The following is a 20,000-nucleotide window of genomic DNA, read 5'->3' as shown; positions in this document are numbered from 1 at the left end:
GGCTTTACTCTGCACACCTGCACACATCTAATGGCATTCAGGCATTCAAGTCTCTATTATCCCACGTGGCTCTTTTGTTTCTGACCTGTAGCTCTGATCAATAAGGGTTAAATGTGTTTTTTCCTCTCTGAGCATTACTGTTCCCAAAATAATGGCAATCTAAGGTGTTGTCTCTTTCAATTGTGTTATTATCACACAACGTTGAATGCATTTCAATGTGCTTCCAATGCCCATGTGTATGTTTTGTGTGTGTGAGGCGAGCTGATATTATGTGTATGGATTGAAAATATGCCTGAGCCAACAGAATGAACGTAGACTTTCAATTCTACACTCATTCTATCTGCTACTTCTATAGGGAATTCACCCACAATTTTACAGTCTTTTGCATAGGGATATGCTGCTCATTTCAGGTGCGACTGATTATACATGGTATTACGCCATTTTCACTGTGTTTCTATGGTAACTGAGGATAGGCTATTATTTCAAGGCATTTAAAATCTTTAGGTTGAATTTGTGAATGATTCACTTGGGTGATTCACAAAAACTCAAAAGTAGTGTACTTAGCAGTTAGCAGGTCGATTCAGCATTTGATAGAGGTAAATGTTGAAATAAAAAAATGTATAAAAAAATTTACTCAGAAATTGCAACAAAAAATTCACAGATCATTACTAAAGAAACCGCAAGATGTTGAATTAAATGTGAAATTTTGAAGTAAAAAGCTGTAGAAAGACTGAAAAGGTGCCTCCAATAATCTTAAATACTTAATTTTTTTTAAATGTTGCCTTGGCAGCTACAAAAAACAAAATTGGTGTAGGATTTACTTTGACTCAATTTTCATGCAACAGCTTGTAATTAAAAAAAAGTTTAAGTTATAGGTTTAAGTTAGTTTCTAAAATAAACTTAACTAGTAAAAACTTAAAATATAAAACACAGTTAAATGCATTACATTAAATGTGAAATTGTGAAGTACAAAAACTGAAAAACGATTTCCTTCTAGAACAAACTCCTATATTCTTTATTTAGTTTTCAACTTAGAAAAATCACTGTACAAAAACAGTAAAATCCAGGATAAAACATTTCTCCAAATAATCCAGAGCGTTTCCTCATCTGAGCTCATCACTGGACTCCAGCTTGGAAATTATTTCCTAATATCTCTTTCTGCACATTGATTTGTTTGCTATTCAAGTATTATTGGGTGATCATCTTGGAACAGTCATTAATATGCCATGTGTCCTCATGACGTAATTCTGATATAATTAACAGATCAGTGTACTGACTCACATTACTGATTTTAATCAGTAGAGTGTGTCAGACAAAAGAAATATAACCAATGTAATTAAATTATATATTATACATAAGTAATTATGATATTACATATAAATATATAATTATAAATTTTGAGAGAAAGAGAGAGAGAGAGAGAGAGAGAGAGAGAGAGACAGAGAGAGGAGTGATGGCAGAGCTGAAGAGATGCTGAAGATGGATGGATCAGACGATAATCCTCCATTTGATCAGGAATCGTGCTGAGAGAGATAACACCTCGATTTCCCCTCGCCCACTGCTTAAGAACAACTGTTTATCTACAGAAACTCAGCCTGCTTTATTCAGTCCCACTCGCATCATTTCTGTGAGCAAAAATAACCACATGCTTACATTTCCAATAGAAAAGGTGATGTTTGCCCACTGAAAAACTTTCTGAGCCAAACAGTCATGAAAATATCATTGTGTGGCTCTAATAAGTTACAGTTCCATATATATATATATATCAGTGATGTACTGATCACCTGGCTGCTATTCGGATCTGGTTTCCCCGGGCAACCTGAAATAAAACTGTCAATCAATGCAAGCAGCCAATTAATTAGAGAGGAGGAGGAGTGGGCGGGTGCTGTGGATTTGATTGACAGCCTGACATCAGAGCCTTCAAATGTGAGGTCAGGATGAGAGAATAATGATGTGATCATTTTTTAACTCGCCATTAAAAGTTTCTGTTGAGCACACACACACACACACACACACACACACACACACACACACACACACACACACACACACACACGCGTGCGCGATTATACTGAAAAACGGCTTCGGTTTTTGTCAGTCCTGAACCTTTTTATTGTAGACAGCCACAAACGTATGATATACACACTTTTTTTTTTTTTTGTCTTTTGTGTATATAACAGTGTTATTATAGCATAATTACCAGCTTTTAATAATATTTTGAATTAGGTTTTATTTTTATATTTTCCATTTTAATTTTAGTTACATTTTTAGTCATTTAATGACTTCATGATGAGATAAAATAAAAATAAAAAACAATGTCTATTTATTTTTTTTATTAATTCCAGTTATAGTTTTAGTTATTGTAGTAAATCAAGTTACAATAAACACAAATAAAAATGTTGCCTTGGCAACTACCTGAAATAAAATAAGTTTTAAGTTTTATTTATATTTATAGTTTTTTTACAGTAAAAATTTTGTTATGTTAACTAAAATGCTGAAATATATAGTATTTTATATATATTATAGTATATTATATATATGAATCAGATTTTTTTATTTAATATGTTAACCCCCCAAGCCCCCCCCCCCCACCCGCCCTTTTTTTTTACTATGGTGCTTTCATTTTTTTTTATTATTATTAATGTTATAATTTAACCTCATCATGCCTCTTCCCTTTCATTGTAAAAGAGCTGATGCTTTCTAAACAAAATATGTTAATAATAGGTTAAAAAATGTTGTGCTTTTATTACGACATTAGCATAAGCCCCGCCCCTTACCTGAGCTTGCCCTCTGAAGGCACCTCATGGGGCGGATCCTCACATCGCAGCTGAGACTCCGCCTCCAACAGGTACACGAACACACACTCCTGCAAAATACAACAGTTGAGTCCTTAGAGTCGTGATCCATCATAATTCTGTCAGGCACTGGATTATGCTCAGTTAGAAACACGAAACCCTTCTGCAGTCTCTCAGCCTGTCATTCTGGCCTCCGTGAGGTTAATCAATGCAAAGTACCGGCGTCACGCCACAGTCTTCGTTAATCGCAGTGCTGACAGCGGCGCAACCCTAATTAGACTCCAGCGGCGATCGAATCGTGCAGAGAACAGGATGGGTCCTGTTAATTTGTCAGAAATGTCAGGGGAAGTTTTCAACAGGATTCCTTGACTCTGTTCAGCTCTGTTATAAACCCTAGTGAGCGTCTCGCTGTCTACTTAGGCAGCATGTGAAAGGAACCTAATAAGCGATGCTTTATATAGCACTGAACAAAAACATGAATCTTTGTGCGAAGCGAACTGCACTCAGAAATTATTCAAAGTTTGACTTCTTAATGTGTTGCAAAGCCATAATCACACATACGATGACACAATCGTCCATTTTTAATGAAACCACTATTTATCAATCATTTTCAGGAAATGAATTACTATGGAAATACTATGGAAGTAAACGCTTCCTCCAGTGAAAAAGTGTTCTGGTCTGAATCAGGAGAGAAATCTGCACAGATCAAGCAGTGATTAAACAGATCTAAACAACAACAGGAGATGCACTCTTCCACTGGAGGAAGTGTTATTATGATTATAGACTCTATGTTTTTGAGTTAAAAACATCTTAACGCTGGATTTGTTTTAGGTTTTGTCTTCTCCAGATGTTCACTGATGGACTGGAGTGCTGTGATGTTTTTATCAGCTGTTTGGACTCTCATTCTGACGGCACCCATTCACTGCAGAGCATCCATTGACGAGACACTGAAGCAATGCTACATTTCTACAAACCTGAAGAAGAATCAAACTCATCCTGATCCTGAGAGTGAACACATTTTCATTTTTGGCTGAAGTATTCCTTTAATACGCTACATTTGGATGTATGAATTAGATTTGCTGCAGTGGAGAAAATCAGCAAATGACGCAAAACGTAAATCTACTTTATATTTTAAACAATTTTCTTTCAGACTGTTCGGCAGAAAGCTTGTTCGTTTGATAAATACATCTGAAGCAGACGTTTGCCAGAATGCTATTTCTGAAGAAATAAATCAGAATAATTCAGAACATGAAACAGAAAAAGATCAAACACGCTGAAGCCGCTGCTGTATCTCACTAATCCAACTTCATTTATTTATGAATATTAAAGACATAACAGGCCATTAACTACATTAAATTATGCTTCAGTGACACATGAAATAAATGTCATAAATACAGCATTTAATATGAAATAGAACTGCAAGATGAGTGTGTGTGTGTGTGTGTGTGTGTGTGTGTGTGATGCTGTCAGCTCCTGTTTGAGGCGTCCTTGAGTGCGTATGGCTGTCAGAAAAATAATCAATAAAAGAAACAGCACTCAGATATGACTGGGTCAATGCATGGGTGCGTGTGTGTGTGTGTGTGTGTGTGTGTGTGTGTGTGTGTGTGTGTGTGTGTGTTTCCAGCACTCAAAACACTCCTGAGACTGCAGCAAATGTAACATCAATAAACCCTTCAGGAGAATGCATTTTCCTCTCTCTATCAGAAAAGACTCAGAATGCTGATGAAGTTTGGAGAAACCTTCAGGTGAATCCAAATGAGATTTGACCCTGCCGTCTCACCGTACGCACACAATATCTGAATGTGATCAGATGGAGCTGAATGATTTCTCCACTGTGAAATCGAATGATCATGTGCTTCCCGTCGGTTCGTATTCCACGGACAAACTCTTATTGAACGCAGAGAGAAAACCCAGCCTGAGGGGTGTGTTGAACATAGAAAACATGCTTTTTGAAACCTGAAAAACTAGATATCTAATCAATCAGCTGTTGAAGTTTGAAGCCGACTCAGTGTTTGTTTCACACACTGACGGTCAATACTTTACTAACATGATAAATATTTGACTAAAACTATGTCTAAGTCTGTAATCGTGCGCATGATGAATAACTCACAATAATAATAATAGAAGAAACATACTGTAACTAGAGTTATGTTTTTGTTTCTGCAACAAAATAAAAAAGATATGACTTCTTTTCCTCAGAACTGCAAGATTAAATCTTTAAAAGTTTGAATTGTGAGATTAAAATTTACAGTTGGCTTCCAGTGTTTGAAACACGCTTCCATAACACACACTAGCATTAAACACTTTAGGGTTAATGTGATTATAATTATTATTATTAATCCTCAGTGATGCATTAAATTGATCAAATGTGACAGTAAACACATTTAAAATGTTATAAAAGATTTCTATTTCAAATAAATGCTGTTCTTTTGAACTTTCTGTTCATCTGTGAATCCTGAAAAATAAAATACATCACAGTTTCCACAGAAATATTGTGCAGCACAACTGTGTTCAACACTGATAATAATCAGAAATGTTTCTTGAGCAGTAAATCATCATATTTTCATGATTTCTGAAGATCATGTGACTCTGAAGACTGGAGGAATGATGCTGAAAATACAGCGGAGCATCACAGAAATAAATTACACTTTAACACAGATTCACACAGAAAACAGCTGATTACATTCTAATAATATTATACTATTTTATAATAATATTTCAAAATTTTTACTGTATATTTGATCAAATAAATGCAGCCTTGGTAAACAGAAAATACTTATTTTAAAAACATTAAAAACTCATACTGAGCCCAAACTTTTCATATGTGTGTGTGTGTGTGTGTGTGTGTGTGTGTGTGTGTGTGTGTGTGTGTGTGTGTGTGTGTGTGTGTGTGTGTGTGTGTGTGAGTGTGTGTCTCGTACCACGTTTGACAGGACGATTCGGAGCACATCTTTGATGGTCGTCTGAAGGCTGCTGACGTCAACAATGGAGGCCAGTTGCAGCAATGCATCCTGGGAAAATAAAAACAGGCATGGATAAATAAACAAATAAATCATTTATATAGTCTGCACACCATCCGAAGGGTCAAAGGTTAATGAATCCTCTGGAAATATAGCTATGATGAGTTTAACCCTGAGCTTCTGGAAATGTCATGCCATTAAGGAAATGAATGTCGTCTGTCTTTGAAGCTTCTGGCACATGGATGATCACTCATCTCTCTTTGAAGCTGGTAGGGGGGTTTGACCTTTGACCCCCAGTATGATGACCTCAACAGCACGGATCATTAGCTCATCCACTTAACCCGGGAAATCGATAACGGAAGAGCCATTAAACAGCGACAGGAGCGAGACACAGAGAGAGAAACAGCAAATAAGCATTGAATGCATCAGTTTCATTGATGCGAACTAATTAACTTAGCTAACGATGCCACAGACTTGACATTCATCCATACATTACTGTAAATCTTTCTGTAATGTTTCAAAAAGGGGCATCAGATCATTCATCAAAACATCAGATTTGTTTTAGCAAATCAGTTCTTTCGTTTTATTTTAAACGAACTGACTCAAAGATTCATTTGAATCTACTCGACTCACAAATGATTCAAACGGAGTTTGTTGTCAAGCACAAACATACACAGCACACACATTGGTAAAAACAGCCTTTTTTAAATGACATCAAACTATTTTGATTATTTTCAATATTTAGTTTGATGTTTGGTATGTTTAAATTTAGCTTAAGTTTATATTTGATCAACCATTGTTGTTATCGTTAACTATTACAGATTAAATGAAACAAACTAAAAATAAACAGACAATTTTAAAAATTTAAATCTTAAATGAAAACTAAAAATAACTGAAATAATTTTAAGTACAAAAATTATTAAAACTAAAATGGAAATGAAATAATTAAAAAATGGCTCTAAATGACTAAATGTTTGGTGTCAGATACTGAAAATTATAAAACCAGATATGCAAATATAGATTATGTTATTTATTTAAACAGATATTGCAAAACAAACTAGATTAATGAGTTCATAAACTAAAACTAAAAACAAAACCATTTTTATTACATGGAATAAAATAAATGTTCTCTGAAATCATTTTAAAAAATTCTGTTTTTTTTTAACTTTAACTTGAAGTAATTGAAGGGCTCAAATATATAATTAATATTTGTATAAATAAATATATAATAAATTATATAAAATGTATTTATAATAATAATAATCATCATCATCATCAAACAACAGAACCAAATTACTAAAAGCTTAACTAAATTTAAATTGAAAATAGGGAACAAAAATTAAATCTAGTGAACAAAACTTATAATAGTATATCAATGATACTAAATAAAACTGGCTTGTAGTTTAAAAAACTTGGATGGATGGATGGATGGATGGACGGATGGTTGGTTGGATGAATGGATGATGGATGGATGGGTGGATGGATGGATGGATGGATGGATGGATGGATGGATGGATGGATGGATGGATGGATGGTTGGATGGATGGATGATGGATGGATGGATGATGGATGGATGGTTGGATGGATGGATGAGGGATGGATGGATGGATGGATGGTTGGATGGATGATGGATGGATGGAAAGATGATGGATGGATGATGGATGGTGGATGGATGGTTGGATGGATGGTTGGATGAATGGATGGATGATGGATGATGGATGATGGATGGATGGATGATGGATGATGGATGGATGGAAGGATGGATGGATGGATGGATGGATGGATGGATGGATGGTTGGATGGATGATGGATGGATGATGGATGATGGATGGATGATGGATGGATGGATGATGGATGGATGACGGATGGTTGGATGGATGATGGATGATGGATGGATGGATGGATGGATGGATGGATGATGGATGGATGGATGGATGGTTGAATGGATGGTTGAATGGAGCAGGTGGAGGACAGCCTCTTCAAACTGCACATCTCTCCATCTCTGAACTGATGAAAGGAAAACTGCACTCAACCAATTAGTCAGTCAGCATTCTGTGTGCATGTTGGCTTTACTACAGCCGGTTTTTAAAGATAATTACAAATAATTATCGCCAATTACGTTCAGAAAATTCAGAAAAAAAGAATATGCGTGTGAACTCAACATCCGAAATCGAAATTACTAGGACAAAAATGTTCATAAGAACGGAAAAGAGAAGGAGAGATATTTCCAGATGCAGGTGCTTCATTCTGCCGCTCTTCCTCATCCTCCTCTTTCTCTCTCAAATGCTCTAAATCCATCTTAACACACACACACGCACACACTCGAGTGGAGAGGCAAGCTGAAGCTGAGACGCTTCCCTTCAGTTTCTCTCTCTTGTTGGAACATCATTGACGGAAGCAGCAGGGATCAATTCTGCAGCGCTGATCCCACTTTCAATTTTCAGAAGAGGGAATAGCAGAGAGCTTTGTAAAACACACACACACACACAAACTCGAGCCAGTTGACACTCGTGTTCATATGTCGCCTTCTATACAGACGACTGGTCGACTATTCTCAGCTTTCTCATGTCCACAGAACGTCTGATTCATATCACACACAAACTCACATCAGCAATGCAATACTATACCAAAGCAAATATACATACGTTAATTAGCTCCTACTAATGAGTATGTTTAATTTGAAATATCAAAAAACTTTTAAATTAAAGAACAAAAATACGAAACTGAAATCAAGTTTTGTTTTAAATGTTAAAATCAATAAAAAATGTTAAAAACATCAATTTACAATTTACAAATTTAAAAACAATTATCATTAATAAAGATGATGTAAAATATACGTAATAAATTAAAGCTTAAAAAAAACGAAATTAATTAAACTATACTGAACTAAAAAAAAAAATCAATAGAAATAAATGACTAAAAATCAAACTAGAATTAATATGAAAACTTAAAATACTAAATAAAAGCTAATTCGATATATGAAAACATACTATAATCGTATATATAAAGACAGAGGAGAGATTCACACACACTGATGTTGGATTAAAGGTGTACCTGAAGTTCACCTGTGCTGGGAGAATGAATGTGTGTGTGTGTGTGTTTGGTACCCTGATCACGAGCGTCCTTCAAACACCAGCACACACTGATCAGTGATTACAGAAGTGATAAACACACACACACAAACTTAGTCAATTGCCTTACATCAAATGCTGAACTATATGAATACATACATGACAGTGTGCGTTCGAGATGCAGTAACTAATCAACATATTTTTAATCACCCTTTTGTTTCACAAATGAACTCTTGTTCTCTGATGTGATGGTGTTTCTCTGCTCTGCTCTCGTTCTCTCTCAGTCAGACTCACTCATCCCAGCGTAAAATCTTTCCTTTCAGGGCATCATACAGATCTCTATGTCTGATATCCATCCATCAACTCGTCTGTGTCAGAAATGTCAAGCACCTCCCAAGAGACTTTCATCATGAAACCCCATCAGCCCCCGTGACATGTTAACATCCCTCCATCTTTAGCTTTACCTCTCACTCTGAGGACAAGCCATGACACACACACACACACACACACTAAACGTGTTCTTGTGTTCCTGTGAAACTTCAGTACTCAAGACATTAAACTAGGTGTGTAATTAGTCAGGTTGCTGCTGTTAACATACTTCGTTTTACTCACTAACTTACTAACTTAAAGTATTTTCAAACTTTGCTCTGGTAGGAAAGTATTTGATCTGAAAGAGGAAATTAACTGTAGATGAAAGCTTATGCTGCTGTAGGGAGCCTTGCAGCAATGCTGAGGATGCAACATGCATTTGCGTTGCTTATCAATTTGCACGCCGACACATTAAGTAACGCAATGGAACGTGAAATCAAGCTTTTGTAGCTGTAAGCATGTGTTCATGTACTTGAGGAAAGACACTGCAGGCAAAAAACATTGTTCTTTTTCATGCACTTTCTTCTTTTTGGAAAGAAAAACAAATACAAAACCAATTCATCCAAAATGATGAATTATTTTATTACACTTTATCTATTTGCGCTTTAAGATTTAAGTTAAAATATATATCATCAACAAAAACTTTTCTCCACTTCAGCAGGACTTACACCAAATCTTAGAGTTTTATTCCTCTCTATATTCTGAAGACTTTTAGCGAAGGGTTTGTTGATATATTATTCACATTGATTTATATTACAGATTTTACTAAAAACATGCCAAAAATGCTAATTTTTAAAGGCTTTGGGTTTGTTTCTCCACTTCAGCAGCACTTACATACGCCAAAACTTAGGGTTATATTAATATCTATATTCTGAAGGTTTTTGCTGAAGGGTTTGTTCATATATCATTCACACTCATTTATACAACAGTATATACCTAAAAACATGCAGAAAATGCGAATTATTAAAGGCTTTGGGTTTGTTTCTCTACTTCAGCAGCACTTACATGCACCAAAACTTAGGGTTATATTAATATCTATATTCTGAAGGTTTTTGCTGAAGGGTTTGTTCATATATCATTCACACTCATTTATACAACAGTATATACCTAAAAACCTGCAGAAAATGCGAATTATTAAAGGCTTTGGGTTTGTTTCTCCACTTCAGCAGCACTTACATACACCAAAACTTAGGGTTATATTCATATCTATATTCTGAAGGTTTTTGCTAAAGGGTTTGTTCATATATCATTCACACTCATTTATACAACAGTATATACCTAAAAACATGCAGAAAATGCGAATTATTAAAGGCTTTGGGTTTGTTTCTCCACTTCAGCAGCACTTACATACACCAAAACTTAGGGTTATGTTCATATCTATATTCTGAAGGTTTTTACTGAAGGGTTTGTTCATATATCATTCACACTCATTTATACAATATTTTATTCTAAAAACATTGCGAAAATGTGTTTTGTTTATTTTTTCATGGCTGTTGACAGTATTTTCTAATTTATGGAGTGATAAAATTTTTTTTCTAAAATCCCCACAGTAAAAGCCTTTGACTCTAATATGTCAACAAAATCAAACAATTTTAAACCTGGCTTTATCCAAACTTCAGATTCATTCTTTGGAAATTTATGTAACTTAGTGCAAATTTAATTTCGATAATGCATCATTTTCATATTTAAACAACATTTCAGAAAATTGTAAAACAAAAAAGTTTCTAATGTAATCCATTTGCAATCAATTTATTCTATTCACCTGCAGTGTCTTGCCTTGAGTGTGTTTCCTAAAGGTGAAGTGTGTTTACTAAAAGCATTTGACCCTGTTTGCATTTCAGTATTCTCTAGAATAAAACCCTTCTATCCGTTTAATCCAGAGTCTGACGCTCTAAATAACTTTCCTTTCTTCCAGATGTGGGATAAATCTCTCTCACACTTACACTGATCTCAGTGTGTGGTCTAAGAGCTTTATTACCCACAAGCCCTCTGGGGGCCGAGGTCAAGTTGTCTTATTTTAGCTTTTCAAATTAAGCAAATGCATAAAATCAGGGGCGCAGAGAGACCTTTAACATTTAAATACTGCAGCTCTTCATAAATCCTGCCAAGTGAAATATGCAAATACAATGCATTTTTACAGTATTTAAATGCCTTATAATACACTTTATACATAGTTACATATTCATATGAATAATCAAAAAACACTTTAACTCTGAATAATATATGAAGTATTGGAATATATTACATAGTTTCACCTTTAAATACATGCTATGTCATAAAAAGTAGATAGTCCTAAATGCTGATTGGTTAACCCTTTATTTCAGTGAATTATATGTAGGCCTTATATGTTAATGTGGGCCTAAGAAAAAAGAAACTTGTTCATATTGTTGCTACATCTGTGTGAAGTGTCAAGAATGCATAATGAGATATGTAAAATATGTAGAATAATTTATAAAGGTGAATTCCAATTTCCACGTACATGATAAAGTGTACGTACATTAAATTAACATATATATTACGCTCATGCATCAAACTGTGAGTATTTCTGCCTGAACGACAGAACATGAGACGAGATACTGTTTCAAGCATCACAAATGAAAAACAGAAAAATTGTTTTCTAGGGGTATAGTCAAATCGTACGAGTGAGGTTGTACGAATTGTACGAAATCGTCGTGAGATAGCGTTGGCCCCTGAGATCATCAGAAGTGCTTTGAATTCCGTCTAAGGTTTTCACTTCTTATTTTTAAAGCTCAGTTCTCTTATTCGGTCTGCTTTGCTGGTCTCATTTTTAGCTATTTCTTTCTCAGCGAACACTTTGTCAACCTGACATTATTAAAACATGATGTACACTTTAAATTTAATATTAGACTCAGAGGCTACTGAAAGCATGAGGGTCCCATAAACACCCTCCTGCTTCTGCATCAGGCTGAAAACATTATCATTATCATATTGTGTTTATCAGATAATACAATTATTATACTAGTCTACTTATCATATTTACAAACAAATAGTATAATAATAAAGCTAAAAATGTAGAAAAGTGTTAAATTGTAATATATATTAATATACTATAAACACAGGCTAATCAAAACACAGGTTATATCAAGCATATAAATAAATATTCAATTATTTAAAATAAATATTTAGTAGAATATTGAATCAAAACATTTATATACAAACTAAATATATTTTGTTATTATACCATATACGTACATGGGCTAATTGTATAACAAAAGCATAATTAAATATTTAAAATTAAATGAATATAATAATATAAAACAAAAAATGATGGGGCAACAGTTTTAGGCGAATCTTACTGATCAAGTAAGTTAAAGTCAGTTAAACTATTGATGTTAATATCTAGCTACTTGAATATTGATCAGTATCATTTTATTATAACTTTTAGCATCACTTTTGAAGTAGCTTATACTTTTATATTTTCCACTTACCTTTTAATTTTAGTAAAGGTTTTAGTAATTTTGTTTGTTGTTATTTTTGTTTTTTAATACGAATATAACGTTTTTTCCCCCTTTTATCTTTGTTTTAACTAAACTAAATGAATATGAGAAATGTTTCCTTGGCATCTAGCTAAAATGAATTACATTTTTTTTATATATATATTTTACCAATTTCAGTTAACATTTATTTTATTTAAATTATCAAACTAGTTTTTCATGGTTTTAGTTGTAGCTGACTGTAATAACCCTGATAATGACACATCTGGTTCAATGACATATGAAGGAAACTCAATCATGCCCTTGACAGGGTAACACACAAACTCATTAAGTCCATACAATAGGGCCATTTGGTCAAGCATTTCCATCTCCACTAGTCTAATAGTTATGGCTTGAAAAGCAAAACTTCAGCAAGCTGGAAAAAAGCTAGAATAAATCAGATCCGCAGGACTCAAGTGGCCATTTAGCTGAAGCAGGTCAGAAAACGAAACTGATCTGAGAACAGCAGAAGCATGGCACTCTCAATTACAGGGCACAGGGTTGCCAGATTCCCTATTGTGTAAAATCCCTCATAAGAGCCTGATTAATGGTGTTTGTGACAGGAGGAGAGAGTGAGGGGGTGTCTGGTCTGGAGAGAAGAGAAATAAAGGTTGAAAAGGACAACAAGATGAAAGGGTGGAAGAGAGAATCATAAAGACGCATGCAAATAAAGCAGTGAGTGGACGATTACACCTGATGAGATGATGAAAACCTGCAAAGCTGGTTAACATTTGTTTTGCTTTTGATGTGTCATGCAGGATTGTAAATAATGTGAAGTGCATATATGAGGATATCAGGGCCATAGGGGTGGGGGTGGGTGTGTGTGTGTGTGTGTGTGTGTGTGTGTGTGTGTGTGTGTGTGTGTGTGTGTGTGTGTGTGTGTGTGTGTGTGTGTGTGTGTGTGTGTGTGTGTGTGTGTTCGATAGTTGAGGTCCATTATTAAGTCCAGCTGAGTTGATTAACCTTTCGAACTCATTTACATTACAGAAATGTCAAAGGAAAGACCAAACAAAGCACACACACACAATCATATCACATTCATGCATGCACCTGTGACACACACACACACACACACACAGAGAGATAGAGAAAGAGAGAGAGAGAGTCTCAGGAATCTGTGTTTTTCCTTTATCCTGTAAAATGATCGGGCATAATGATGAGAAAAATGGAAATGTGCCTTGTGTTTAATTGCTCAGAGAAAATATAAAGCACTTTTCATCAGAATCATATTTCACGTCAATGATCTGCAGCGTACAGCTACTCCAATCATGTGCAACATTTCTCATAATACACCTGACAACAGTATGTATTTTTATACCCTATCTAAGAGAGCGAACAAGAGAGATAGACAGAGAGAGAGCGTGCTAATCACAGTTTCTTGTGCCTACACATCCCATACTCTCAGATGAGAATAATACACACACACGCATTCACACAGATCACAGCAAACAAGCCCTTTTTATATGTACGCTACATACTCAAATCTTGATTTTACTTGGCAAGAGCCTAGTTTCAGACCCCTGATGTGTTAACCTTAAACGTGTGGACCATCGTCTCTGCTATAATGTGTTAAAACAGCAAAAACATGTTGAATAAACCGTGATTTTAAATGTGATTTTATACATCAGCTTCACTAACTGCATAACTTTCTTCAGGTCTAACAGTGTAGTTTGACTTGTGATGGTGTTTGGTATTTGTTCGCTGTGGCTGGTTGGTGTTCAGAGGTTCTGGTTGTTATTCCAACAGCGCTGCCTCCCCAGTCGCCATAGAAACACTGGAGACACATGCACTGTAGAATACAGCCAGACCAAACTACAGCCGCACTACTGACATCAATCACATACAGCCCAGCTACTGCCACATTCATCTACAGCCTGACTATTGATGCCATTCATTTACATCTGGACTTCTGATGACATTAAACTACAGCTGAACTACTGATGCTATTCACATGCAGCCTGACTATTGATGCCATTCATTTACATCTGGACTTCTGATGACATTAAACTACAACTGAACTACTGATGCTATTCACATGCAGCCTGACTATTGACAGGTTAAACTACAACTGAACTACTGACTCTTTTAAAGTACATCTTAATTTCTGATGGCATTAAAATACAACCAAACCACTGAAATTTTTTAAATTACACCTGGATTTCTGATGACATTAATCTAGAGCCAATCTACTGATGCCATTCACATAGAGCCTGACTACTGACAAGTTAAACTACAGCTGAACTACTGACACTGTTAAAGAACACCTGGACTTCTGACAGCATTAAACTACAACCAAACTACTGACATCATTCACATACAGCCTGACTACTGGCTTGTAAAACTACAGCCAAACTCCTGACACTGTTAAAATACACCTGGACTTCTGATGACGTTAAACTACAGTCTAATTACTGACACATTTCAAATACAACTGGACTTCTGATGAAATTAAACTACAGTCGAATTACTGACACATATCAAATACAACTGGACTTCTTATGACGTTAAACTACAGTCGAATTACTGACACATTTCAAATAAAACTGGACTTCTGATGACATTAAACTACAGTCGATTTACTGACACATTTCAAATACAACTGGACTTCTGATGACGTTAAACTACAGTCAAACTACTGACACATTTCAAATACATCTGGACTTCTGAGGCCGTTACACTACAGTCGAACTACTGACACATTTCAAATACAACTGGACTTCTGATGACGTTAAACTACAGTCGAACTACTGACACATTTCAAATACAACTGGACTTCTGATGACGTTAAACTACAGTCGAATTACTGACACATTTCAAATAAAACTGGACTTCTGATGACATTAAACTACAGTCGATTTACTGACACATTTCAAATACATCTGGACTTCTGAGGCCGTTACACTACAGTCGAACTACTGACACATTTCAAATACACCTGGACTTCTGATAAAGTTAAACTACAGTCGAACTATTGACACATTTCAAATACGCCTGGACTTCTGACGACATTAAACTACAGTCAAACTACTGACACATTTCAAATACACCTTCTGATGACTTCTGATGACGTTAAACTACAGTCGAACTACTGAAACATTTCTAATAAACCTGGACTTCTGATGACGTTAAACTACAGTCGAATTACTGACACATATCAAATACACCTGGAATTCTGATGACGTTAAACTACAGTCGAACTACTGAAACATTTCTAATAAACCTGGACTTCTGATGACGTTAAACTACAGTCGAATTACTGACACATATCAAATACACCTGGACTTCTGATGACATTAAACTACTGTCGAATTACTGACACATATCAAATACAACTGGACTTCTGATGACGTTAAACTACAGTCGAACTACTGACACATTTCTAATAAACCTGGACTTCTGATGACGTTAAACTACAGTCGAATTACTGACACATATCAAATACACCTGGACTTCTGATGACATTAAACTACTGTCAAATTACTGACACATATCAAATACACCTGGACTTCTGATGACGTTAAACTACTGTCGAATTACTGACACATATCAAATACAACTGGACTTCTGATGACGTTAAACTACAGTCGAACTACTGACACATTTCTAATAAACCTGGACTTCTGATGACGTTAAACTACAGTCGAATTACTGACACATATCAAATACACCTGGACTTCTGATGACATTAAACTACAGTCGAATTACTGACACATATCAAATACAACTGGACTTCTGATGATGTTAAACTACAGTTGAATTACTGACACATATCAAATACACCTGGACTTCTGATGATGTTAAACTACAGTCGAATTACTGACACATTTCAAATACACCTGGACTTCTGATGACGTTAAACTACAGTCGAACTATTGACACATTTCAAAGACACCTGGACTTCTGATGACGTTAAACTACAGTCGAATTACTGACACATATCAAATACAACTGGACTTCTGATGACGTTAAACTACAGTTGAATAACTGACACATATCAAATACACCTGGACTTCTGATGACGTTAAACTACAGTCAAACTACTGACACATTTCAAATACACCTGGACTTCTGATTACGTTAAACTACAGTCGAATTACTGACACAGTTCAAATACACCTTGACTTCTGATTACGTTAATCTACAGTCGAATTACTGACACATTTCTAATACACCTGAACTTCTGATTTCGTTAAACTACATTCGAATTACTGACACATTTCAAATACACCTGGACTTCTGATGACGTTAAACTACAGTCGAATTACTGACACATTTCAAATACACCTGGACTTCTGATGACGTTAAACTACAGTCGAATTACTGACACATATCAAATACACCTGGACTTCTGATGACGTTAAACTACAGTCGAACTATTGACACATTTCAAATACGCCTGGACTTCTGACGACATTAAACTACAGTCAAACTACTGACACATTTCAAATACACCTTCTGATGACTTCTGATGATGTTAAACTACAGTGAAAGTACTGACACATATCAAATACACCTGGAATTCTGATGACGTTAAACTACAGTCGAACTACTGAAACATTTCTAATAAACCTGGACTTCTGATGACGTTAAACTACAGTCGAATTACTGACACATATCAAATACACCTGGACTTCTGAAGACATTAAACTACTGTCGAATTACTGACACATTTCTAATAAACCTGGACTTCTGATGACGTTAAACTACAGTCGAATTACTGACACATATCAAATACACCTGGACTTCTGATGACATTAAACTACTGTCGAATTACTGACACATATCAAATACACCTGGACTTCTGATGACGTTAAACTACTGTCGAATTACTGACACATATCAAATACAACTGGACTTCTGATGACATTAAACTACAGTCGAATTACTGACACATATCAAATACAACTGGACTTCTGATGACGTTAAACTACAGTCGAACTACTGAAACATTTCTAATAAACCTGGACTTCTGATGACGTTAAACTACAGTCGAATTACTGACACATATCAAATACACCTGGACTTCTGATGACATTAAACTACTGTCGAATTACTGACACATTTCTAATAAACCTGGACTTCTGATGACATTAAACTACAGTCGAATTACTGACACATATCAAATACACCTGGACTTCTGATGACGTTAAACTACTGTCGAATTACTGACACATATCAAATACAACTGGACTTCTGATGACGTTAAACTACAGTCGAACTACTGGCACATTTCTAATAAACCTGGACTTCTGATGACGTTAAACTACAGTCGAATTACTGACACATATCAAATACACCTGGACTTCTGATGACATTAAACTACAGTCGAATTACTGACACATATCAAATACAACTGGACTTCTGATGACGTTAAACTACAGTTGAATTACTGACACATATCAAATACACCTGGACTTCTGATGACGTTAAACTACAGTCGAATTACTGACACATTTCAAATACACCTGGACTTCTGATGACGTTAAACTACAGTCGAATTACTGACACATATCAAATACACCTGGACTTCTGATGACGTTAAACTACAGTTGAATTACTGACACATATCAAATACACCTGGACTTCTGATGACGTTAAACTACAGTCGAACTATTGACACATTTCAAAGACACCTGGACTTCTGATGACGTTAAACTACAGTCGAATTACTGACACATATCAAATACACCTGGACTTCTGATGACATTAAACTACAGTTGAATTACTGACACATATCAAATACACCTGGACTTCTGATGACATTAAACTACAGTAGAATTACTGACACATATCAAATACAACTGGACTTCTGATGACGTTAAACTACAGTTGAATTACTGACACATATCAAATACACCTGGACTTCTGATGACGTTAAACTACAGTTGAATTACTGACACATATCAAATACACCTGGACTTCTGATGACGTTAAACTACAGTCGAACTATTGACACATTTCAAAGACACCTGGACTTCTGATGACGTTAAACTACAGTAGAATTACTGACACATATCAAATACACCTGGACTTCTGATGACATTAAACTACAGTCGAATTACTGACACATATCAAATACAACTGGACTTCTGATGACGTTAAACTACAGTTGAATTACTGACACATATCAAATACACCTGGACTTCTGATGACGTTAAACTACAGTCGAACTATTGACACATTTCAAAGACACCTGGACTTCTGATGACGTTAAACTACAGTCGAATTACTGACACATATCAAATACAACTGGACTTCTGATGACGTTAAACTACAGTCGAACTACTGACACATTTCAAAGACACCTGGACTTCTGATGACGTTAAACTACAGTTGAATTACTGACACATATCAAATACACCTGGACTTCTGATGACGTTAAACTACAGTCGAACTATTGACACATTTCAAAGACACCTGGACTTCTGATGACGTTAAACTACAGTCGAATTACTGACACATATCAAATACAACTGGACTTCTGATGACGTTAAACTACAGTCGAACTATTGACACATTTCAAAGACACCTGGACTTCTGATGACGTTAAACTACAGTTGAATTACTGACACATATCAAATACACCTGGACTTCTGATGACGTTAAACTACAGTCGAACTATTGACACATTTCAAAGACACCTGGACTTCTGATGACGTTAAACTACTGTCGAATTACTGACACATATCAAATACACCTGGACTTCTGATGACGTTAAACTACAGTCGAATTACTGACACAGTTCAAATACACCTTGACTTCTGATTACGTTAAACTACATTCGAATTACTGACACATTTCAAATACACCTGGACTTCTGATGACGTTAAACTACAGTCGAATTACTGACACATTTCAAATACACCTGGACTTCTGATGACGTTAAACTACAGTCGAATTACTGACACATATCAAATACACCTGGACTTCTGATGACGTTAAACTACAGTCGAATTACTGACACATTTTAAATACACACAGCAGCCCTAAGGTGTGTGTGTGTGTGTGTGTGTGTGTGTGTGAATGCGGGTTCATTCAGTGCATCAAAGAAAGAAAAGCGAACAGCCAAAAGCCTCCATAAGTTTAAGTCTGGTGTGAAAATAGCGTTTAGGTGGATATGTAATGTGTAGTTGCCATGGTGATCAAGGACATGATGACCTTCGCCACTCATTAGAGTGCACAGAACAAACGCTAATTAATGGAAGGAGCAAGAAACGGACAGATCCCGACAGCAGAACACACAAAAACACCAAGAGAAACAATAAATAATTGGATTTTAGAAAGTTTCTCTTAAATTTCTCAGAAAATTTT

The 20,000-nt window shown here is 35.5% G+C and overlaps 1 protein-coding gene across 1 annotated transcript in view; it reads right to left on the bottom strand.

Moving 5' to 3' along the window:
* The window catches only part of LOC132123332 (cGMP-dependent 3',5'-cyclic phosphodiesterase-like), a 95,597-nt gene that overhangs the window by 40,920 nt on the left and 34,677 nt on the right, over positions 1-20,000 (bottom strand). Inside the window, exons 2-3 of the mRNA XM_059533884.1 lie at positions 5,717-5,806; positions 2,778-2,866 (exon numbers count right to left, since the gene is read on the bottom strand). Coding sequence (XP_059389867.1) covers positions 2,778-2,866; positions 5,717-5,806 — 179 coding nt within the window. The remainder of the gene's footprint in view (positions 1-2,777; positions 2,867-5,716; positions 5,807-20,000) is intronic.

Source organism: Carassius carassius, chromosome 41, assembly GCF_963082965.1.
Source record: "Carassius carassius chromosome 41, fCarCar2.1, whole genome shotgun sequence".
NCBI lineage: Eukaryota > Metazoa > Chordata > Actinopteri > Cypriniformes > Cyprinidae > Carassius > Carassius carassius.
Note: the sequence above shows the minus strand (reverse complement) of the source record. Positions and strands in the feature narration are given on the sequence as shown.